An 18,540-nucleotide genomic window follows, 5' to 3' on the forward strand; every position below is an offset into this window, starting at 1 on the left:
TTACTAGCCATTGTGATTGGTATGAGGTAATATCTCATTGTGGTTTTCTCTGATTATTAGTGATGTTGAGCATCTCTACATGTACCTCTTAGCTATCTATTTGTCTTTGGAAAATGTCTATTCAGGTCCTCTGTCCATTTTAAAATTCAGACTGTGATTTTCTTGGTGTTGAATTGTATGAGTTCTTTATATATTTTGGATTTTAACCCCTTATTGTATACATCATTTGCAGATACCTTCTCCCATTCAGTAAATTTCCTTTTCATTTTGCTGATGATTTCCTTCACTGTGCAAAAGCTTTTTATTTTGATGAGGTCCCAATAGTGTATTTTTGCTTTTGTTTTACTTGCCTGAGGAGACCTATCCAAAAAAAATGTTTCTAAGGCTGATGTCAAAGAGATTGCTGACTATATTTTCTTTAGGAGTTTTATGGTTTCAGGCCTCACATTTAAGTTTTTAATCCATTTTGAGCTTATTTTTGTACATGGTTTGAGAAAGTGGTTAATTTTCATTCTTTTACATAAAACTGTCAAGTTTTCTCAACACCATTTATTGAAGAGACTCTTTTATCCCCACTGTATATTCTTGCCTCCTTTGTCTTATATTAATTGATGATATAAGTTTATGCTTATTTCTGGACTCTCAGTCCTGTTCCACTGATCTTTGTGTCTATTTTTATGTCAGCACAGCTTGAAATCTTGGATTGTGATACCTTCAGCTTTATTTTTGTTTCTTAAGATTACTTTCATTATTTGGGGTCTTTTGTGGTTCCATACACATTTTAGTATTATTATCTTTTTAATTCTGGAATCTGTAAATTGCTTTGGGTGGGGTAGACATTTACAAATTTTTAGTTCTTGGGGCGCCTGGGGGGCTGGGTTGAGCATCCGACTTCAGCTCAGGTCATAATCTCATGGTCTGTGAGTTCAAGCCCCGTGTCAGGCTCTGTGCTGACAGCTCAGAGCCTAGAGCCTGGAGCCTGTTTCAGATTCTTTGTCTCCCTCTGCCTCTGCCCCTCTCCCACTCATGCTCTGTCTCTCTCTCTCCCTGTCAAAAATAAATAAACATAAAAAATTTTTTTTTCAATTTTTAATTCTTCCAATCCATGAGCATGGTATATATCTTTTCATTTGTTTGTGTTGCCTCAATTTCTTTTATTAATGTCTTTTAGTTTTCAGAGTACAGGTCTTTCATGTCCTTGTTTAAATTTATTCCTAGGCATTTTATTCTTATTGATGCAAGTGTATTTCCTCCTTCATTACTCGTGTATAGAAATGCAACAGATTTCTGTATATTAATTTTATATCCTACAACCTTATTGAAGTCATTGTTTAGAAGAATTTTTAATGCAAGTGGGTATATGCTGATTGCACAGTGTGATTTAAAAAGATGAAAGTTTTATTTAGCATAATAGAAAATTTGCTTAAAAATATACAAATACTTACATAGAAAAAAGCCTGGAAATACACCAGAAAGTTATGATGGCTATCTCTGAGGTTGATGGCATTATGGATGATTTAAACTTTTTCTTTGTATTTTTCTATATTAAAAAGATTTTTTTAGAATGAGCATATACTAATTTTAAAACCAGAAAAAAATTGCATATCTTCAGAGAGAGAGACTTAGGATGAGAATGTTTGTAGTATTCAAGGAAAATGAAAGATGCTTTCTACTGGACACTTCTGGGTTGAGGGGAGTGTAGAGTAGATAAGGTAAACAGCCCATTTTCTGGTTGTTTTACCTCCTTTCTCCTTGGCGTAAGATCTGACCCATTTAGTAAAATGTATATTTGCGGAAAAATCGTAGGAATCTATCCTCTCCTCAGAGGCCATCCCTTTTTTTGGTGGGGGTGAGATGGTGGGAGAAGTGGGGATGGCAGCATTCCTTTTGCACTGCCTTCCTAATGCCATCTGCATATAGCAGATTACAAAATAAGCCCTACCATTTCATTTCTACTTTTCTTTTTTTTTTTAATTTATTTTTATTTTTTATTATTTATTTTTGAGAGAGAGAAAGAGTGCGAGTTAGGGAAGAGCACGGGGGGGGGGGGGACACAGAATCTGAAGGAGGCTTCAGGCTCTGAGCTGTCAGCACAGTCTGATGCAGGTTCTCAAACCTGCGAACCACAAGATAATGACCTGAGCCAAAGTCGGACGCTTAACCAACTGAATCACCCAGGTACCCCTCTACTTTGCCTTTTTCCAGTTTTAGGTGGATGCTATTAACATCTTTTGATCTTTTTGCAAATATGAGAAATTTAGGATTTTTATTTTCAGCGAAAATTGAACCACCTGAGATTTTCAGTGTGAAACCAGTTTTGGGTGTCAAACGAATGGTTCAAATAAAATGGATACGGCCTGTGTTGGCTCCTGTTTCATCTACTTTAAAATACATACTTCGATTCAAAACAGTAAATAGTGCCTACTGGGTAAGTATCCTATTACAATGTTTCTATTAGAGGGCCCAAAGAAAAGAATTATTGATAACTTTTTTTTTAACTGGGAATCTTTTTTTTTTTTTTTCAATTTTCTACCTTAAAAATAGAAGACAGATAATAATGAGTACTTTTCTTCCTAGTTTCTCATTAGGGCCTTTTGGATTGGACAAGTATTTCACTATAGGCATCTTGCATTCAAAGCACAGGGACATATTAAAGAGTGAGAAGTTTACTTTTGCATTCCACTCTGGTTTGTGTATAGCTATGTCAATGGCTGAGATTCTGTGGCTTGTCCATTTCCTTTTTTATTTTTCCAACTCTTTATGAAATTGTGATATACAACTTGTATTTCGAAAAATGAACAAATCATAGCTGTTGTATTTAATAAATTATTATTAAGTTAGCACTCATGTTAAAACCAGTGAGGTCAAAAAAAGCATGCCAAGGTCCCCTGCTTATCCTTTCCGATGACAACCCCCACACTGCCTTAGAGCTGTTATCTTGATTTTCACGGTAAATGCTTCTTTGGTTTTTATTATGGGTTTACCGTTTAAACCTGCATCTCTGGGGTGCCTGGGTGGCGCAGTCGGTTAATCGTCCAACTTCAGCCAGGTCACGATCTCGCCGTCCGTGAGTTCGAGCCCCGCGTCAGGCTCTGGGCTGATGGCCCCGCCTCAGGCTCTGGGCTGATGGCTCAGAGCCTGGAGCCTGTTTCCGATTCTGTGTCTCCCTCTCTCTCTGCCCCTCCCCCGTTCATGCTCTGTCTCTCTCTGTCCCAAAAATAAATAAACGTTGAAAAAAAAAGAAATAAACCTGCATCTCTGAACAACACAGTTTGACACATTATATAATAGAAATCCTTACATTTTGTATTTTTAAAAAAATATTTGATTTCCTTCAGTATTGTACTCTTAAGATTCATCTATGTTATGTAATGCTGGAATTTATACATTTTAATTGTTTTATAGTATTCCATTGTGTACTAATTAATTTGCATTTACCTGACTTTTAATTGCATTAATTTATTGCATTAATTGCATTAATTAACTTAATTTGCATTTACCTGACTTTTAATGAGGTTGTATACCTTTTTATGTGTTTTTTGGCTGTTTGGAATTCTTTGTGAAATGTTGATTTAAGCTTTTGCACATTTTTTCTAATGGGTGGTCTGAGTTTTAAATTGACTTGTAGGAGTTTCTTATACATTTTATTTATGAGTTTTTTAAATCTGCTATGTGTGTTACAGACATTTATCACTATGTGGTTTGCCATTTCACTGTCTTAATGGTGACTTTGGAGGAGCATAACTTCTTACTTTTTAACATTTTTAACAATTTTCAACAATCCTTTCTTACTTCAAAGTTCAGAGGATATTCTTCTGTTTCCATCAATGCAACCTGAAATTATATCAACCTTTTTTTGGTAACTACTATATATATATATATTTTTTTTTAATTTTTTTTTTCAACGTTTATTTTATTTTTGGGACAGAGAGAGACAGAGCATGAACGGGGGAAGGGCAGAGAGAGAGGGAGACACAGAATCGGAAACAGGCTCCAGGCTCTGAGCCATCAGCCCAGAGCCTGACACGGGGCCCGAACCCACGGACCGCGAGATTGTGACCTGGCTGAAGTCGGACGTTTAACCGACTGCTCCACCCAGGCGCCCCTATATTTTTAATGTTTATTTTTGAGAGAGAGAGAAAGAGAGAGAGGGTGAGGGAGGGACAGAGAGAGAGGGAGACACAGAATCCAAAGCAGGCTCTAAGCCCTGACCTGACAGCACAGAGCCTGATGTGGGACCTGAATGCATGAACTGTGAGATCATGACCTGAGCCAAAGTCGGAAGCTTAACCGACTGAGCCAGCCAGGTGCCCCTGTAAACACTACATATTGTTGACTCTTAATCAGATCCTAGCCAATTAAATCAGTTAAACCTTTAATATTTTTTTCCCACACACAAGATTTTCTAGTAAAACACATGTCCACTGTCTTAAAGTTTATTGGTTTTTAAGATAAGTGGAGGCATTATCAGCATTTCAGCCCATTTAGAATCTTTATTTTACCACCAAAACTTACAGTTAACTTTTAACTTTCTGACTTTTCAATATCCTCAGATTTTATAACTCTTAACTTGTATACCTTTATCAAATAATTAATAAAAATAGTAACTATGTCAGAGCCCTGTGGTAAACCATTAGAGACTATTCAGAGATATCAACCTTTTTTTCTCTGAGTGTGGTCATTTACTTATGTTTCTGTGAATATGCATAATTACTGTCATAATCATTCAGCCTACTCTTACTGTCTTGACCATGACACTATTACTAGACTTTGCTGAAATTCATAGATACTTTATTGCATTCTCTCCTAGTCTAGAGCTCTTTCAGAAAGGAAAATTGGTAAAGTTTCACTTATTACATGTTTAAGATAAGAGAAATAATGATGTCCACTCTTCCTCTCAGCTTCTTTTCTAAGCCATTGTCCTAGTACCTGCCTACATGTACCACAAGACTAATTAATTTGTAGTTTCTGGAACCCAGAACAGAATACCTAAGCAAGGAAGTTCCTGGTACAACATAAGTCCATCTTCCTTCACATCACCAGTTATGGTCTAAGTAAACCTGAGGAATTGCTAGGAATTGGTACTGTCTAGCAATCCTTGATTTACCCTGTTTGTCTGAGCCCAGAGTCCTCTGTCCACTGAGATAGGATTCAATAAGAAAAATAAACCAGGATTTCTGTTCCTCTGGAAAATGAGCAAGCCATGTAGAACACTAAGTGAGGGAAGCACGTGTAAATTACCCCAGATTTCAGCATCCTGTACCCACTTCTTTGAGAAACTCACCTGCATCTGCCCTCATGTTTGCATTATTACTTCCAGTCCTTGAGCTAAGAGGTCATTTCTCCTGCTCTGCTGAAGGAAGTGAGAAGGAAAGTGGAATGTGCAGTCAGTATCTCCCTCCTTTGAGCATTCAAACACAATAATTTTTAAACTCAATTATACCAACCCAATTTTTCTATGGAAAAAGGTCCAAATCCTTAATCCCCCAACACTTGAACCCTATCAACCCCTCCAACCTCATTTTTCATCCTGCCCTTGGTTCTCTACTAACTAGTTCTGGATTGCTACTTTCCCTTGTGTCATGTTGTTTCACTATTCTGTATCTTTGCTTTTGTACCTCTACTCCCTCGCCAAACTTCGTTAAACCTGTTCATGTCTCAGAACTCAGTTCTGACATATTTCCTTCTGAGCACCTGAACTAGGTAGCTCCTTCTCCGTCACCACACTTAACACTCAACACAGTCATTTAAAGTCCTATGTCCCTGCATTAGACTGTAAAAAAATCCCAATATGTCCATATAGCAGGACTTAAGTTTGTATAATGCTGTGTGTGTTGCAAAGTGCTTTCTTACACTCCAGACTATTTAATCTTTGCATATATCTATAAATGAGGTATCACTATTATTTTTTTTACAGATTAGGAAATCATGATGTACAGAGCTTAAATCACCTGTCTAAGATCCCAGGGTTTGTAAGTTGCAAACCTGAGCCCAAGTTTTCTGACTCCAAGTTGCCCTTCATTTGACCATATTTTAGCAACCTCCAGACCATCTTCCTGTTGCCTAGTCTAAGGAGTTTCTGCCTTTAAAAATAGAGCTATGTGAGAATTCTGCCAAAGAATCTCAAGAAGGTTTTAAAAGTTTGGTTTAGGCTTTGCACCAACACTTCTGACTCATCTCTTAAAACATAAACACTTTGGGCGAACTAGGATTTGGCACAAAGTATAGGTTGTTAGAAATAAACCTGATGAAGTTAATTAGTGTTTTGTTAGGAGTCCTTTGTGTTGAGCTGGGGAAATCTTAGTTGAGTCTATATATGGAGGATCAGTTGGTCTTGGACTGTATGAGGGCCACAGGTACTTGCCTGGACAAAAAGCCAAACTGAAAGAAGCCTTTCAGGCAGATACGTAGTTTGAAAGGCTGAGCAGCTTTTTTCCCACCTATGGGAAAGGGCTGTAAAGAACATGCTTGGCTAGTTACATTAGGCAAAGCTTACTGAACATGAATGTGAAGAGCCCCAGCTTGTAGACCAAGCATGTGCTTGAGGGTACTCGCAAAGCAGGAAGAAAATTTTGAAAGATTGTTATAAAAGAATATTACATATTTAAAAGAGCTTAAAAGGACAACAAAACTTTATTAGACTTCTTTGTGGATTAATATAGTTTTATTTTGATTTGTGTATGGAAGATACCATGTGGTTGTCTGTCTTATAAAGGTCTTAATATCGCCCCAAATGAGCCCCATAACTAAGCTAAGTTGAGGAAGGCTACTTTCTCTGAGATGTGGGATTGTCCCAGTGACCCTATTCTGCCATTACAACATCTCCAGGGGCTGTTAGAGGTGGGCGTTCAGGGAACTTTGGATTCAACAGTGAAACTGCCCTTGCCTCTGGTTCCTACATCCTTTTCCCAACACCATCTTCCTAGATTCAGAGTTTAGAAGTTTCCATCTGTGGCTGAGATGCTCAGGTTTTTGCTACATACATACATTCTCATTTTGTTCAATTTCCTTTAGGCCCAAGACCTGTAGTTATGTAGTTATTTTCACAGCTGTTATATATACTTTCTTCTCTCACAGGGTTTTATGGGACTAGTGTGCATATTCACAAAATAGACATGCCTATTAGTGCAGTTTATTAATCAACTCAATGTAAGTTCATATAAACCAACAGCTAAAAGTTCATCTTGCAGCAATAGTGACCATGCTCAAAAATAAATAGCTGAATTTTTAGTGTCTCTTGGAGAGTTGGGTCCAAAAGGGACTTGAGAGATTATATAAAGCAGTGTGCTCATTTTACTAATGAGGAAACTGAAGTCTAGAAAGGAGAAGTGATTTATTTACCTCTCCCCCTCCACTTCCCCACAGAATGTCAAAATGAATTTATGCATCCAGGCTGCTGAGATCCTTAGCAGCCCTACTGGTTACCTAAAGACCAATAGTTTGCAATGGAAGATTTGGGTAAAGGGGAAGTATGTAGGAGTTAGGAATGCTGTATTCTGATCCCAGTTATGCCTATAACAAACACTGAAATAGTCCACAGTCACTTAACTTTTGGGCTCTTGTCCATGACATGAGATTGAACTTAATGCCACTGAGGTCTTTGTTAGTTACTGTTCTATGAGGCCTTATATCTAGGTATTGGAGTCACCTGAAGTATTTACACTGAGGCCCAGGTTGCCCTCAGTCCCATGACTCCACCTTGTATTTTCCAGAACAAGACTTTGCACACTCACATCAGCCAGGATGGGGTGGGGGGGTGGGTGTGTGGGCATGAATCTCTGCCTTACAAGCTTAGAGACAGGAAATGGGGAGGGTGGTGGTTCATGGGGTGACTCACATCTGTTTAGGTGCAAGTGATCCCCAGGCATGTGTGAGGTTTATCTACAAAAATGATATTTTTTGCAACCTGAGATATAATGCTTCAAGTTCCAAAAATGTAAGAGAGAGTTGGGGCGTGAAGAAGAAAAATGGAAAGATAACAGGTGATCTCCCATCCAGCTCAGAGTCATCTTTGTCTTTTAGATGGAAGTCAACTTCACCAAAGAAGATACTGATAGAGATGAAACCTACAACCTCACAGGACTGCAGGCCTTTACAGAGTATGTTATAGCTCTGCGATGTGCCACTAAGGAGTCCATGTTCTGGAGTGGTTGGAGCCAAGAAAAAATGGGAACAACTGAGGAAGAAGGCAAGCTGGTCCCTTGCAATTCCTTTTCTGCCTGCTCTGGTATAAGGTGGCCTGGGCCTAGCCTTAGTGGTTTTTGTCCAGTGTTGTACTTGGAAATCATGGAATCTCACAGTCCTAGAGCATGGAGAATCTGTATGTTCCCTCTCTATAAGGCACTTACCTGAGCCCACAGGATAAACCAGCCCTCCTCAGATGGTCTGAGTTAGCATCTTTTTGCCCCAAAGGCAAAAGATCACATCTTTACTACTCTTATTAAGTTCTTATACTATACATGAAGCAGCATAATACTATTTAAAGGTATCTTTTGATACATTAAAGATATATATTGTAAACCCTGCAGCCACCACTAAAAAATTAAAAAAGGTTTAATTACTGAGGGAAAAAAATGTCAGATTCTTAATGACAGTGAGAGAGAAAGAGAAAGGGACTATACAGTGAATGAGTGCTTACCATGAGTCAGGATGGTCATTCAGAACAGTACTTTAAATCTATAGGCTTGGCTTAGATTCCAGCCTGGCTGTGGAGTGATTTGGGGCTAGATAACTAATGTCTAAGCCTCAGTTTTCTCAATATTTTTTTTGTATACACATGTTCATAGCAGCTTTATTTAAAATAATAAAAAAAATAACAGAAAGGTCCATCAACTAGTCAAAGAATAAACAAAGTATGGTATAACCATACAAGGCAATACAATTAAACAATAAAAAAGGAACAAACTAATGATACATGCAACAACATGAATATCTCAGAAGCATTATGTTAAGTAAAAGAAACTGGACACAAAGACTAAATATGATTTTCAATTTTTTGGAAATTCTAGAAGAGGCAAAAATAGTGACAAATAGCAGATGAATGGTTGTCAATGGGTAGGAATAGAGGCAGGGGACTGACTGCAAAGGGGAACAGTTTCCTCAATATTTATTCCCCTTTTCCATAATGGAATATCATTTATAAATTTGAGTTAAAAGCAGTACCTACATTTTAGTGTTACTTTAAAAATGAAATAATCTATTTAGCTCATAGTAAACATTCAATAAATGCCAAGTTATCTACTATTTTTGTTAACTCTTCCAAGAGCCCTATAAGATATGTGGAATCACCCCCATTTGGAAGTGAAGGAGCCATGTTTCAGAAATATTAGTAAATCACTTAAGGTTACTCAGCATGTGTTACCATTCTTTATAAATCAAGAATCTTGCCCAGTGCCTGTTCTGTAGTAGATAGTCAATAAATGTCTGATGAATGTATCAGTTTCCTTTGGCCACTGTGACAAATTATCACAAATTTAGTGACTTACAACACAGTTTTTTCTTTTTTTTTTTAATTTTCTTTTTTCTTTTTTTTTTTTTTTTATTATATGAAATTTATGGTCAAATTAGTTTCCATACAACACCCAGTGCTCATCCCAAAGATGCCCTCTTCAATGCCATCCCTCCCTCCACCCCCCATCAACCCTCAGTTTTTTCTCAGTTTTTAAGAGTCTCTTATGCTTTGGCTCTCTCTCCCACTCTAACCTCTTTTTTCTTTTTTTTCCTTCCCCTCCCCCATGGGTTTCTGCTAAGTTTCTCAGGATCCACATAAGAGTGAAATCATATGGTATCTGTCTTTCTCTGTATGGCTTATTTCACTTAGCATCACACTCTCCAGTTGCATCCACATTGCTACAAAGGGCCATATTTCATTCTTTCTCATTGCCCTGTAGTACTCCATTGTGTATATAAACCACAATTTCTTTATCCATTCATCAGTTGATGGACATTTAGGCTTTTTCCACAATTTGGCTATTGTTGAGAGTGCTGCTATAAACATTGGGGTATAAGTGCCCCTATGCATCAGTACTCCTGTATCCCTTGGATAAATTCCTAGCAGTGCTACTGCTGGGTCATAGGGTAGGTCTATTTTTAATTTTTTGAGGAACCTCCACACTGTTTTCCAGAGCAGCTGCACCAATTTGCATTCCCACCAACAGTGCAAGAGGGTTCCCGTTTCTCCACATCCTCTCCAGCATCTATAGTCTCCTGATTTGTTCATTTTGGCCACTCTGACTGGCGTGAGGTGATATCTGAGTGTGGTTTTGATTTTTATTTCCCTGATGAGGAGTGACGTTGAGCATTTTTTCATGTGCCTGTTGGCCATCCGGATGTCTTCTTTAGAGAAGTGTCTATTCATGTTTTCTGCCCATTTCTTCACTGGATTATTTGTTTTTCAGGTGTGGAGTTTGGTGAGCACTTTATAGATTTTGGATACTAGCCCTTTGTCCGATATGTCATTTGCAAATATCTTTTCCCATTCCGTTGGTTGCCTTTTAGTTTTGTTGGTTGTTTCCTTTTCTCTGCAGAAGCTCTTTATCTTCATGAGGTCCCAGTAGTTCATTTTTGCTTTTAATTCCCTTGCCTTTGGGGATGTGTCAAGTAAGAGATTGCTACGGCTGAGGTCAGAGAGGTTTTTTCCTGCTTTCTCCTCTAGGGTTTTGATGGTTTCCTGTCTCACATTCAAGTCCTTTATTCATTTTGAATTTATTTCTGTGAGTGGTGTAAGAAAGTGGTCTGGTTTCATTCTTCTGCATGTTGCTGTCCAGTTCTCCCAGCACCATTTGTTAAAGAGACTGTCTTTTTTCCATTGGATATTCTTTCCTGCTTTGTCAAAGATGAGTTGGCCATACGTTTGTGGGTCTAGTTCTGGGGTTTCTATTTTCTATTCCATTGGTCTATGTGTCTGTTTTTGTGCCAATACCATGCTGTCTTGATGATGACAGCTTTGTAGTAGAGGCTAAAGTCTGGGATTGTGATGCCTCCTGCTTTGGTCTTCTTCTTCAAAATTCCTTTGGCTATTTGGGGCCTTTTGTGGTTCCATATGAGTTTTAGGATTGCTTGCTCTAGCTTCGGGAAGAATGCTGCTGCAATTTTGACTGGGATTGCATTGAATGTGTAGATAGCTTTGAGTACTATTGACATTTTGACAATATTTATTCTTCCAATCCATGAGCACGGAATGTTTTTCCATTTCTTTATATCTTCTTCAGTTTCCTTCATAAGCTTTCTACAGTTTTCAGCATACAGATCTTGTACATCTTTGGCAAGATTTATTCCTAGGTATTTTATGCTTCTTGGTGCAATTGTGAATGGGATCAGTTTCTTTATTTGTCTTTCTATTGCTTCATTATTAGTGTATAAGAATGCAACTGATTTCTGTACATTGATTTTGTATCCTGCAACTTTGCAGAATTCATGTATCAGTTCTAGCAGACTTTTGGTGGAGTCTATCGGATTTTCCATGTATAATATCATGTCATCTGCAAAAAGTGAAAGCTTGACTTCATCTTTGCCAATTTTGATGCCTTGATTTCTTTTTGTTGTCTAATTGCTGATGCTAGCACTTCCAACACTATGTTAAACAACAGCAGTGAGAGTGGACATCCCTTTTGTGTTCCTGATCTCAGGGAAAAAGCTCTCAGTTTTTCCCCATTGAGGATGATGTTAGCTGTGGGCTTTTCATAAATGGATTTTATGATGTTTAAGTATGTTCCTTCTACCCCAACTTTCTCGAGGGCTTTTATTAAGAAAGGATGCTGAATTTTGTCAAATGCTTTTTCTGCATCGATTGACAGGAGCATATGGTTCTTATCTTTTCTTTTCTTTTTTTTTTTTTTAATTTTTTTTTTTTTCAACGTTTATTTATTTTTGGGACAGAGAGAGACAGAGCATGAACGGGGGAGGGGCAGAGAGAGAGGGAGACACAGAATCGGAAACAGGCTCCAGGCTCCGAGCCATCAGCCCAGAGCCCGACGCGGGGCTCGAACTCACGGACCGCGAGATCGTGACCTGGCTGAAGTCGGACGCTTAACCGACTGCGCCACCCAGGCGCCCCTTATCTTTTCTTTTATTAATGTGATGTATCACGTTGATTGATTTGCGAATGTTGAACCAGTCCTGCAGTCCAGGAATGAATCCCACTTGATCATGGTGAGTAATTCTTTTTATATGCTGTTGAATTCGATTTGCTAGTATCTTACTGAGAATTTTTGCATCCATATTAATCAGGGATATTGGCCTGTAGTTCTCTTTTTTTACTGGGTGTCTGTCTGGTTTAACCCAGTTTTTTCTATTATAGTTCTGGAAGTCAGAGGTCCAGGAGTCAAGGTGTGGGCAGGGTTGTTTCCTTTTGGAGACTCTGAGGGTATTATGTTTTCTTACCGTTTCCAACCTCTCATGGTTACCTGTGTTCCTTGGCTGATGACCCCTTCCCCCATATATTGAACATCAATCTAATGTCTGCTTCCATCATCACATTACTTTTCTCCCTTTTTGTATTAAGTCTCTGCCTCTTTCTTCTAATGACCTTCATGAAAACATTTAGGGCCAACTCAGATAATTCAGAATAATCTTCCCAACTCAAGATGCCAACTTAATCACATCTGAAATGCCCTTTGGCCATATAAGGTAACATTTACAAACTGCAGGGTTTAGGACTTAAGTCTTTGGGGCCCATTTTTCAGTCTAACACAATGAATGATGAATGAATGGATGAATGAATGAATGAATGACTAGATGAATATTTGGTGATGGTCACACATCTTTTGAAATAAGGAGATTAAATGCAAAATTCTGATCCTTCTAAAACTTTCTGAGGCTTTACTCTCATTTGTTTGTAAGACACATGGGGTTCTAGCCCATACATTTCCCAAAACCACACACCCGGCCATGATTTCAGGCCCTTCTTCTTCTCCTTTACAGCCAAGACCACACTGGTATCAGGTAACATCTGCAGTCAATTTCTATGTTCCCTGGTTCATATGACAACAGCTTATTCCTGTGGATCTTGGTTGAGTTTCCTACGAGACCAAGTTGGTATTAATAGATGTTTAGCACATTCACAGATATGGTCAGATGTCTGGAAATAATCCCATGTTCTGAATTTTGTAGCCCCGCCTGGAGATGTTCATGCTTAGTCTGAACTACCCCTTGGTGGATGTGGTTACAATACAGGGGTTCATGCAGTACATAGTAAATTGTACTAGATGACTTCTGAAAGCTCTTGTCACCCTAAGATTCCATTCTTCTATGCTATTCAGGCATCTAGTCTTCTATGCCAGGCTCTAGCAGTAAAGAAAAAGTCATAGAAAATCCCAAGTCATATGTCTTTGAGTACTTAGAATAGCGCCTTACAAATGGTAAGGGCTCAATAAATCCTACATAAATAAGAATGCAGACATGACTGAAACAAGTCACATTGTGGATCTAGTGTAACTTTTGGTTAAAATTACATACAATATTTGGCAACACATTTACACTCTACAACATCACCTCAGAGTGTCAAATGAATACAAATATAACAGTTTACAAATATGAAACAGCATGTAAATTGCACAGCAAAAAATGGCCCATTGCTTATAATCACTGGGACTACTCAGTTGTTGTCTTAACTGGGCCCTCCCTTTTAAAAAATTCAAATGCAATGCATGCACTGTCTTTGAGCAAAGCATCCTCTGCCTTTGCTATACCTTTTGGCAGGTGGTTTGGGGGATTAAGTTCCACTTCAGGTGTAATCATGTTTTGCACTGCCCTTCTCCTCTTTGTAGCTGGTAGTCTTCTCTCCAGTGACCTCCTGGTACCATTATGGCTCGTGTCTTAATTTAACTCATGACAGCCCAGCCAACTCTCTAATGTCCATTTTATCCACTTGTTTTGCTGCCAGAAACAAGATTTACCATTTCAGCTGATGTATTATTTCGGCTAGTTTGGCTATTATTAATTAGCAGAACACTAGATGCTGGTGCTCTCTGCCTTTGGCTAATTGAATCTAACCAACACTTATAAATCACAGTCATCACTATAGAACTTTTACTTTTGTTTTTCTTCATTTTTAAAGGATCCCAGAGAAAATTGATGAAATGCACAACCCAGCCCCCAGCAAATCCTAATTTCTACTACATGCCACAGATGTAGTTATATTTTGATCCTGGCTTTATTTCCTAAAAGTTTGTAACAATGCCCAGTTAGAAGCTTCGCTTCTCTGTATTTCAGAAATGGAGATAATAATACTGCTGTACCTAATTATAGGGCTTTAGAGATTAAATGAGATAATTCAGGTAAAATGCTTAGTATAGTGACACTTGCTAAAAGTTAACTCTTCTGTTTCTTTAAAAGTTTATTTATTTTGATTGGAAAGGGGGAAGAGCAGGGAGAGGGAGAGAGAGAATCCCAAATAGGGGATTCTACACTGTCAACACAAAGCCCAACTTGGGCTAGATCTTTTGAGATCATCATCTGAGCCAAAATCAAGAGTCAGGAGTTTAACTGACTGAATCACCCAGGTGACCCAAAAGTTAAACATTCTTATTGTTGGTCTTCAGCAAGACACCAGTAAGAATGTGAAGTGTCTAACTGGTGGTGGTTGTAGGTATTATCAGATTGTAATGGAAACAACATAGCATCAAATTGTTGCTAATGGGTCCAAAGAATTGATGTCTTTGAATATGTAGATATTTTTATGGATTTGGAAAAATTTAATTTTGCTCTTTTGTGAATACAGAATTACTACTTTTTTAAAAATTTATTTATTTATTTTGAGAGAGAGGAACCACAAGCAGGGGAAGGCCAGAGAGAGAGGGAGACAGACAGAATCCCAAGCAGGCCCTGTGCTCTCAGCATGGGCCATATTGTGGAGCTCAAACTCACGAGCCTTAAGATCATGACCTGAGCTGAAACCAAGAGTTGGACACTTAATCAACTGAGCCACCCAGGTACCCCCAGAATTATCACTTTTCTAACTTTGATTATACTGCAAGTCCATTACTAGCTCATGGTGAATGGAAACTTGGCTGTTAATTGCAGAAGATATACATGCTACTTAGGTAGTGGTTTTACTAAAAGCTGCATCTGTGGGAAATCTATATTAGTAAGACTGTTCCTCTTTGAACTTTATCTGCAGGAAATAGTGGCCTCAGTGAAAGGAGAAAATGCCTAATTAAATTCATTTACTATCACTTTGTACTACAACTAAATCTAAACTAAATGGGATAAATCTAAGGAGAATTTCACTCATATTTCTAACCAAGTGTCTGGAATGATTGGTTATTTAATAATCAGTTTATGGGGCTGTTGGTTGGCTCATTTGATTAACTGACTCTGAACTTGAACTCTGCCTTTGCTGACATCTCATTGGCTTGTAGACAGGAGTAGTTGTAGAAATATGATTCTCCATTGGTGACAAGATTTAATTGCCCTTTGGATCATTTTTCTACATTACAGAGTTGTCTTCAGTTGGAGTTCAGTAATTTCACTTTAAGACACCCAATCACTTGAAGTGTGATTTCAGATACCTGAAAACAGTCTGTCAGCGCTAAAATAGTTTAGATCTTAGCCTGAGTGGTTGACCCCATTCTCTGCAGACCTGCTTACAGTATCTTCAGCTATGTTATTCCTCAAGAAAAAATTCAGAGTTCATCAACTGCATGTTCAAGTAGAGACATTCCTTCTCCAGATTAGAGGCTTTGGTACAGTTCCTTACATTTCTCTGCTCTCTTCTCATGGCTAAAGTGTGTAGATCATTCTTAAATCAGACATTCAGCATTTTGAAATTATCCCTGTATGGTTAGATCATCCAAAGTTAATACACTTAAACTGTGTTGTCTTGGGTTATGTTATTCACCGCAGAAATGTATAAATCAGGTTTAACATTATGCCCTTGCATTTTATAGAAGATAAATATAAGGTACACATGCCATAATTCTGTACTTTTGCTCAACTCCGATTGCAGACGTTGGCCTTTAGGTTACCCTATATATTTTTAAGAGGATCCATATGATAAATTCCATTTATTAATTCAGTACCCATAATCAGAAATAGTTACCCCTTCATATGTTTGCTTTTTAATAGGCTATGAGAAATATACAATTCAATATGATCTTTTTTTCCTTCTTCTGCCATGAAGATCATTCAGTTTAAAGCTCAAGTGAACTAGTGAAGATGATTTCTCTGTCCCTTTATTCTTTAATTCTTAGATTTTATAACATTTTAAGTATACAGTTTCATCCTTTTTGGGAGAAGATCTTTTGTGCTCTGTCTCTCTCATCCCCACTCCCATATAGTATATATAATAGTGTATATAATATAATATATCTCTATGTATCTCCTTTAAAAAACTGTTTTTAAAGTGTATTGATTTTTGGAGAGACAGAGACAGTGGGGGAAGGGAAGAGAGAGAGGGCGAGAGGGAGAGAGAGAATCCCAAGCCGACTCCACATTGCCAGTGCAGAGCCTGATGCGGGACTCTCAAGAAACCATGAGATCGTGACCTGAGCCAAAACTGAGAGTCACAACCGACTGAGTCATCCAGGTGACCCTATGTATCTATCTCCTTGTCAGTTATCTGTGTCATTCCCAGCTGTAAGATAAGTAGATGTTATATATGATAGGACATGAGATGTTACATTTCAATCCGGATTTCAATGACAAATAATATTATAATAGGGTCTATTGTACTTTTCTTTTGCCTTACATTAAGTCATCAGATCCAAGAGCAGTTTAAATTTTTACTTTTAGTTGATGCCAATCCTTTGGCCACAAAATGAAGACAGCATTGGTTGTTGCAATGCTGCTCCACCGACCACCTTCCCCTTACTGGCTCCCTCCAGCAAATGCTTCCTAACTGCATTTTTAACAGACAGCCCAGCCAATCTCACCATTTCCAGTTGCAGCTTCCTTCCATCTTGTGTTGAGCACCTCACTCTTGTTTCCTTACAGCTCCACATGGCTTGGATCTGTGGAGAGTCCTGAGACCCGCCACAGTAGATGGAAGAAGGCTAGTGCAGTTGATGTGGAAGGTGATTTCCTTATGTTGTTTTTTCTGTCTCAAACCCTTGGTCTCTTATACCTCCAAGAAGAGTAATTCTTCAACCTTTACCTCCTGAATTTCCTTTCCTAGGGGCTTTATAATGCCTCACATCTCACAATGGTTTCCCAGCTCACAAAGCCTTCTAGGTTATCTTACAGATGGCCTAAGCGTGAATTGCAGACCCTGCATCCTCTCTTCCTTGGACTGAAACATTAACATATAAGACAGGTACAAGGTGCAAGTGCAGAGGGCACCTTGACCTTCTGGGGACCCCACTTACCCCTGGCTAGCTGCATTAGAAGGCAGTGTAAAATTGCATAGCACCCACCCCCACATTGGAGAAGAACACTGATTTGGGATCAGCTCACTAATGTGTCCTGAGGTGATTGAAAACATATATTGCACATAGGGCAAGTAGGGTACACTGGGGTGCAAGGACAGAGCAGGGGCAAATGGTCTTTCCTAGGATGGAGGCCTGGGATTGAGGACAAAAGGAGAAGGTGGTGGCAGCATGCAGAGAAGAGGAGAAATAAAGAAGAGAGCAGGTAGGAAAAAGGACAGAAAAGGAGGGGAAAAGGGAATAAACAGGAAAGGAAAAGGGCAAATAAGAAAGAAAAATGCAGCCAGGAACCAGGAGAGAAAAGACTGGGGAGTTAGTAGGGAGAAAAAAGAGAATAGAGCAGTGAAATATCAGAACTCTTTATTAGTGTCCAGAGTTCTCAGGGCATAAGTCATCATATTATTTCATGCTGGCTCAAGTCCAGGCAAGTTTAAAATACTTCTGAAAATGGAGAAACCACCTGCTTTACCAAATGATATTCTGATCCCAGTTATGTCAAGACTGGAGCATCCTTTACCTTTCCTTGCTCCCTTCACACCCCAGGGCCATGGGCACCCTCGGGTTGTAGAGGCAACAGGCCAGGGAGGGCACAACCAGTGTCACTGGGAAATCTTTAAGAATCAATCCTAGATGTCGTGGTATCTTTCTCAGTGATTAAGTGTGGAAGCAAATCACTCTGTCAACATGATTTTGGGGGAGGGAAAGCAAACAGTAGCCCATTTCCACATGTGGGCAGCCACATGTGTTGGGCCAAGTAGGCCAACATGTGAAATAGATGAAATGGACTTGAATGCCTTTCTCCTTCTCCTCCTCACCTGGAGACTGGTCTTTCTTTTGCCTCAGCAGGAGAGTTTTCTAAGAATTAAAGTTGGTTAGCAAAGATTGGTTAAAACTGAACGGCGGTGAAGATTGCACAACTCTGCAAATATACTAAAAAAAAAACAAACCCAAAATTCCTTAATTGCATACCTTAAAATAGTGAATTTTGTGTTATGTGAATTATATCTCAATAAAGCTGTTACTTAAAAAAGAGAATGAATTATCCCAAGAGGTAAAAGACTCCAAGTCATCAGGGAGTTTCTGACCTTTTATGTCATGGAAGCCTCTATGTCAGTTCCTGAACTGAAATGTCAGTGGGACAAAGTGACTTCTGAAGTCCTGTCTGACCTTACATTCA

General features: G+C 38.6%; 1 protein-coding gene across 1 annotated transcript in view; it reads left to right on the forward strand.

Moving 5' to 3' along the window:
- The window catches only part of IL31RA (interleukin 31 receptor A), a 54,185-nt gene that overhangs the window by 18,805 nt on the left and 16,840 nt on the right, over nt 1-18,540 (forward strand). Inside the window, exons 4-6 of the mRNA XM_047863453.1 lie at nt 2,277-2,428; nt 8,023-8,188; nt 16,933-17,012. Of these exons, the coding sequence (XP_047719409.1) occupies nt 2,277-2,428; nt 8,023-8,188; nt 16,933-17,012 (398 nt within the window). The remainder of the gene's footprint in view (nt 1-2,276; nt 2,429-8,022; nt 8,189-16,932; nt 17,013-18,540) is intronic.

This window comes from Prionailurus viverrinus, chromosome A1, assembly GCF_022837055.1.
Source record: "Prionailurus viverrinus isolate Anna chromosome A1, UM_Priviv_1.0, whole genome shotgun sequence".
In the NCBI taxonomy this organism is placed as follows: Eukaryota; Metazoa; Chordata; class Mammalia; order Carnivora; family Felidae; genus Prionailurus; species Prionailurus viverrinus.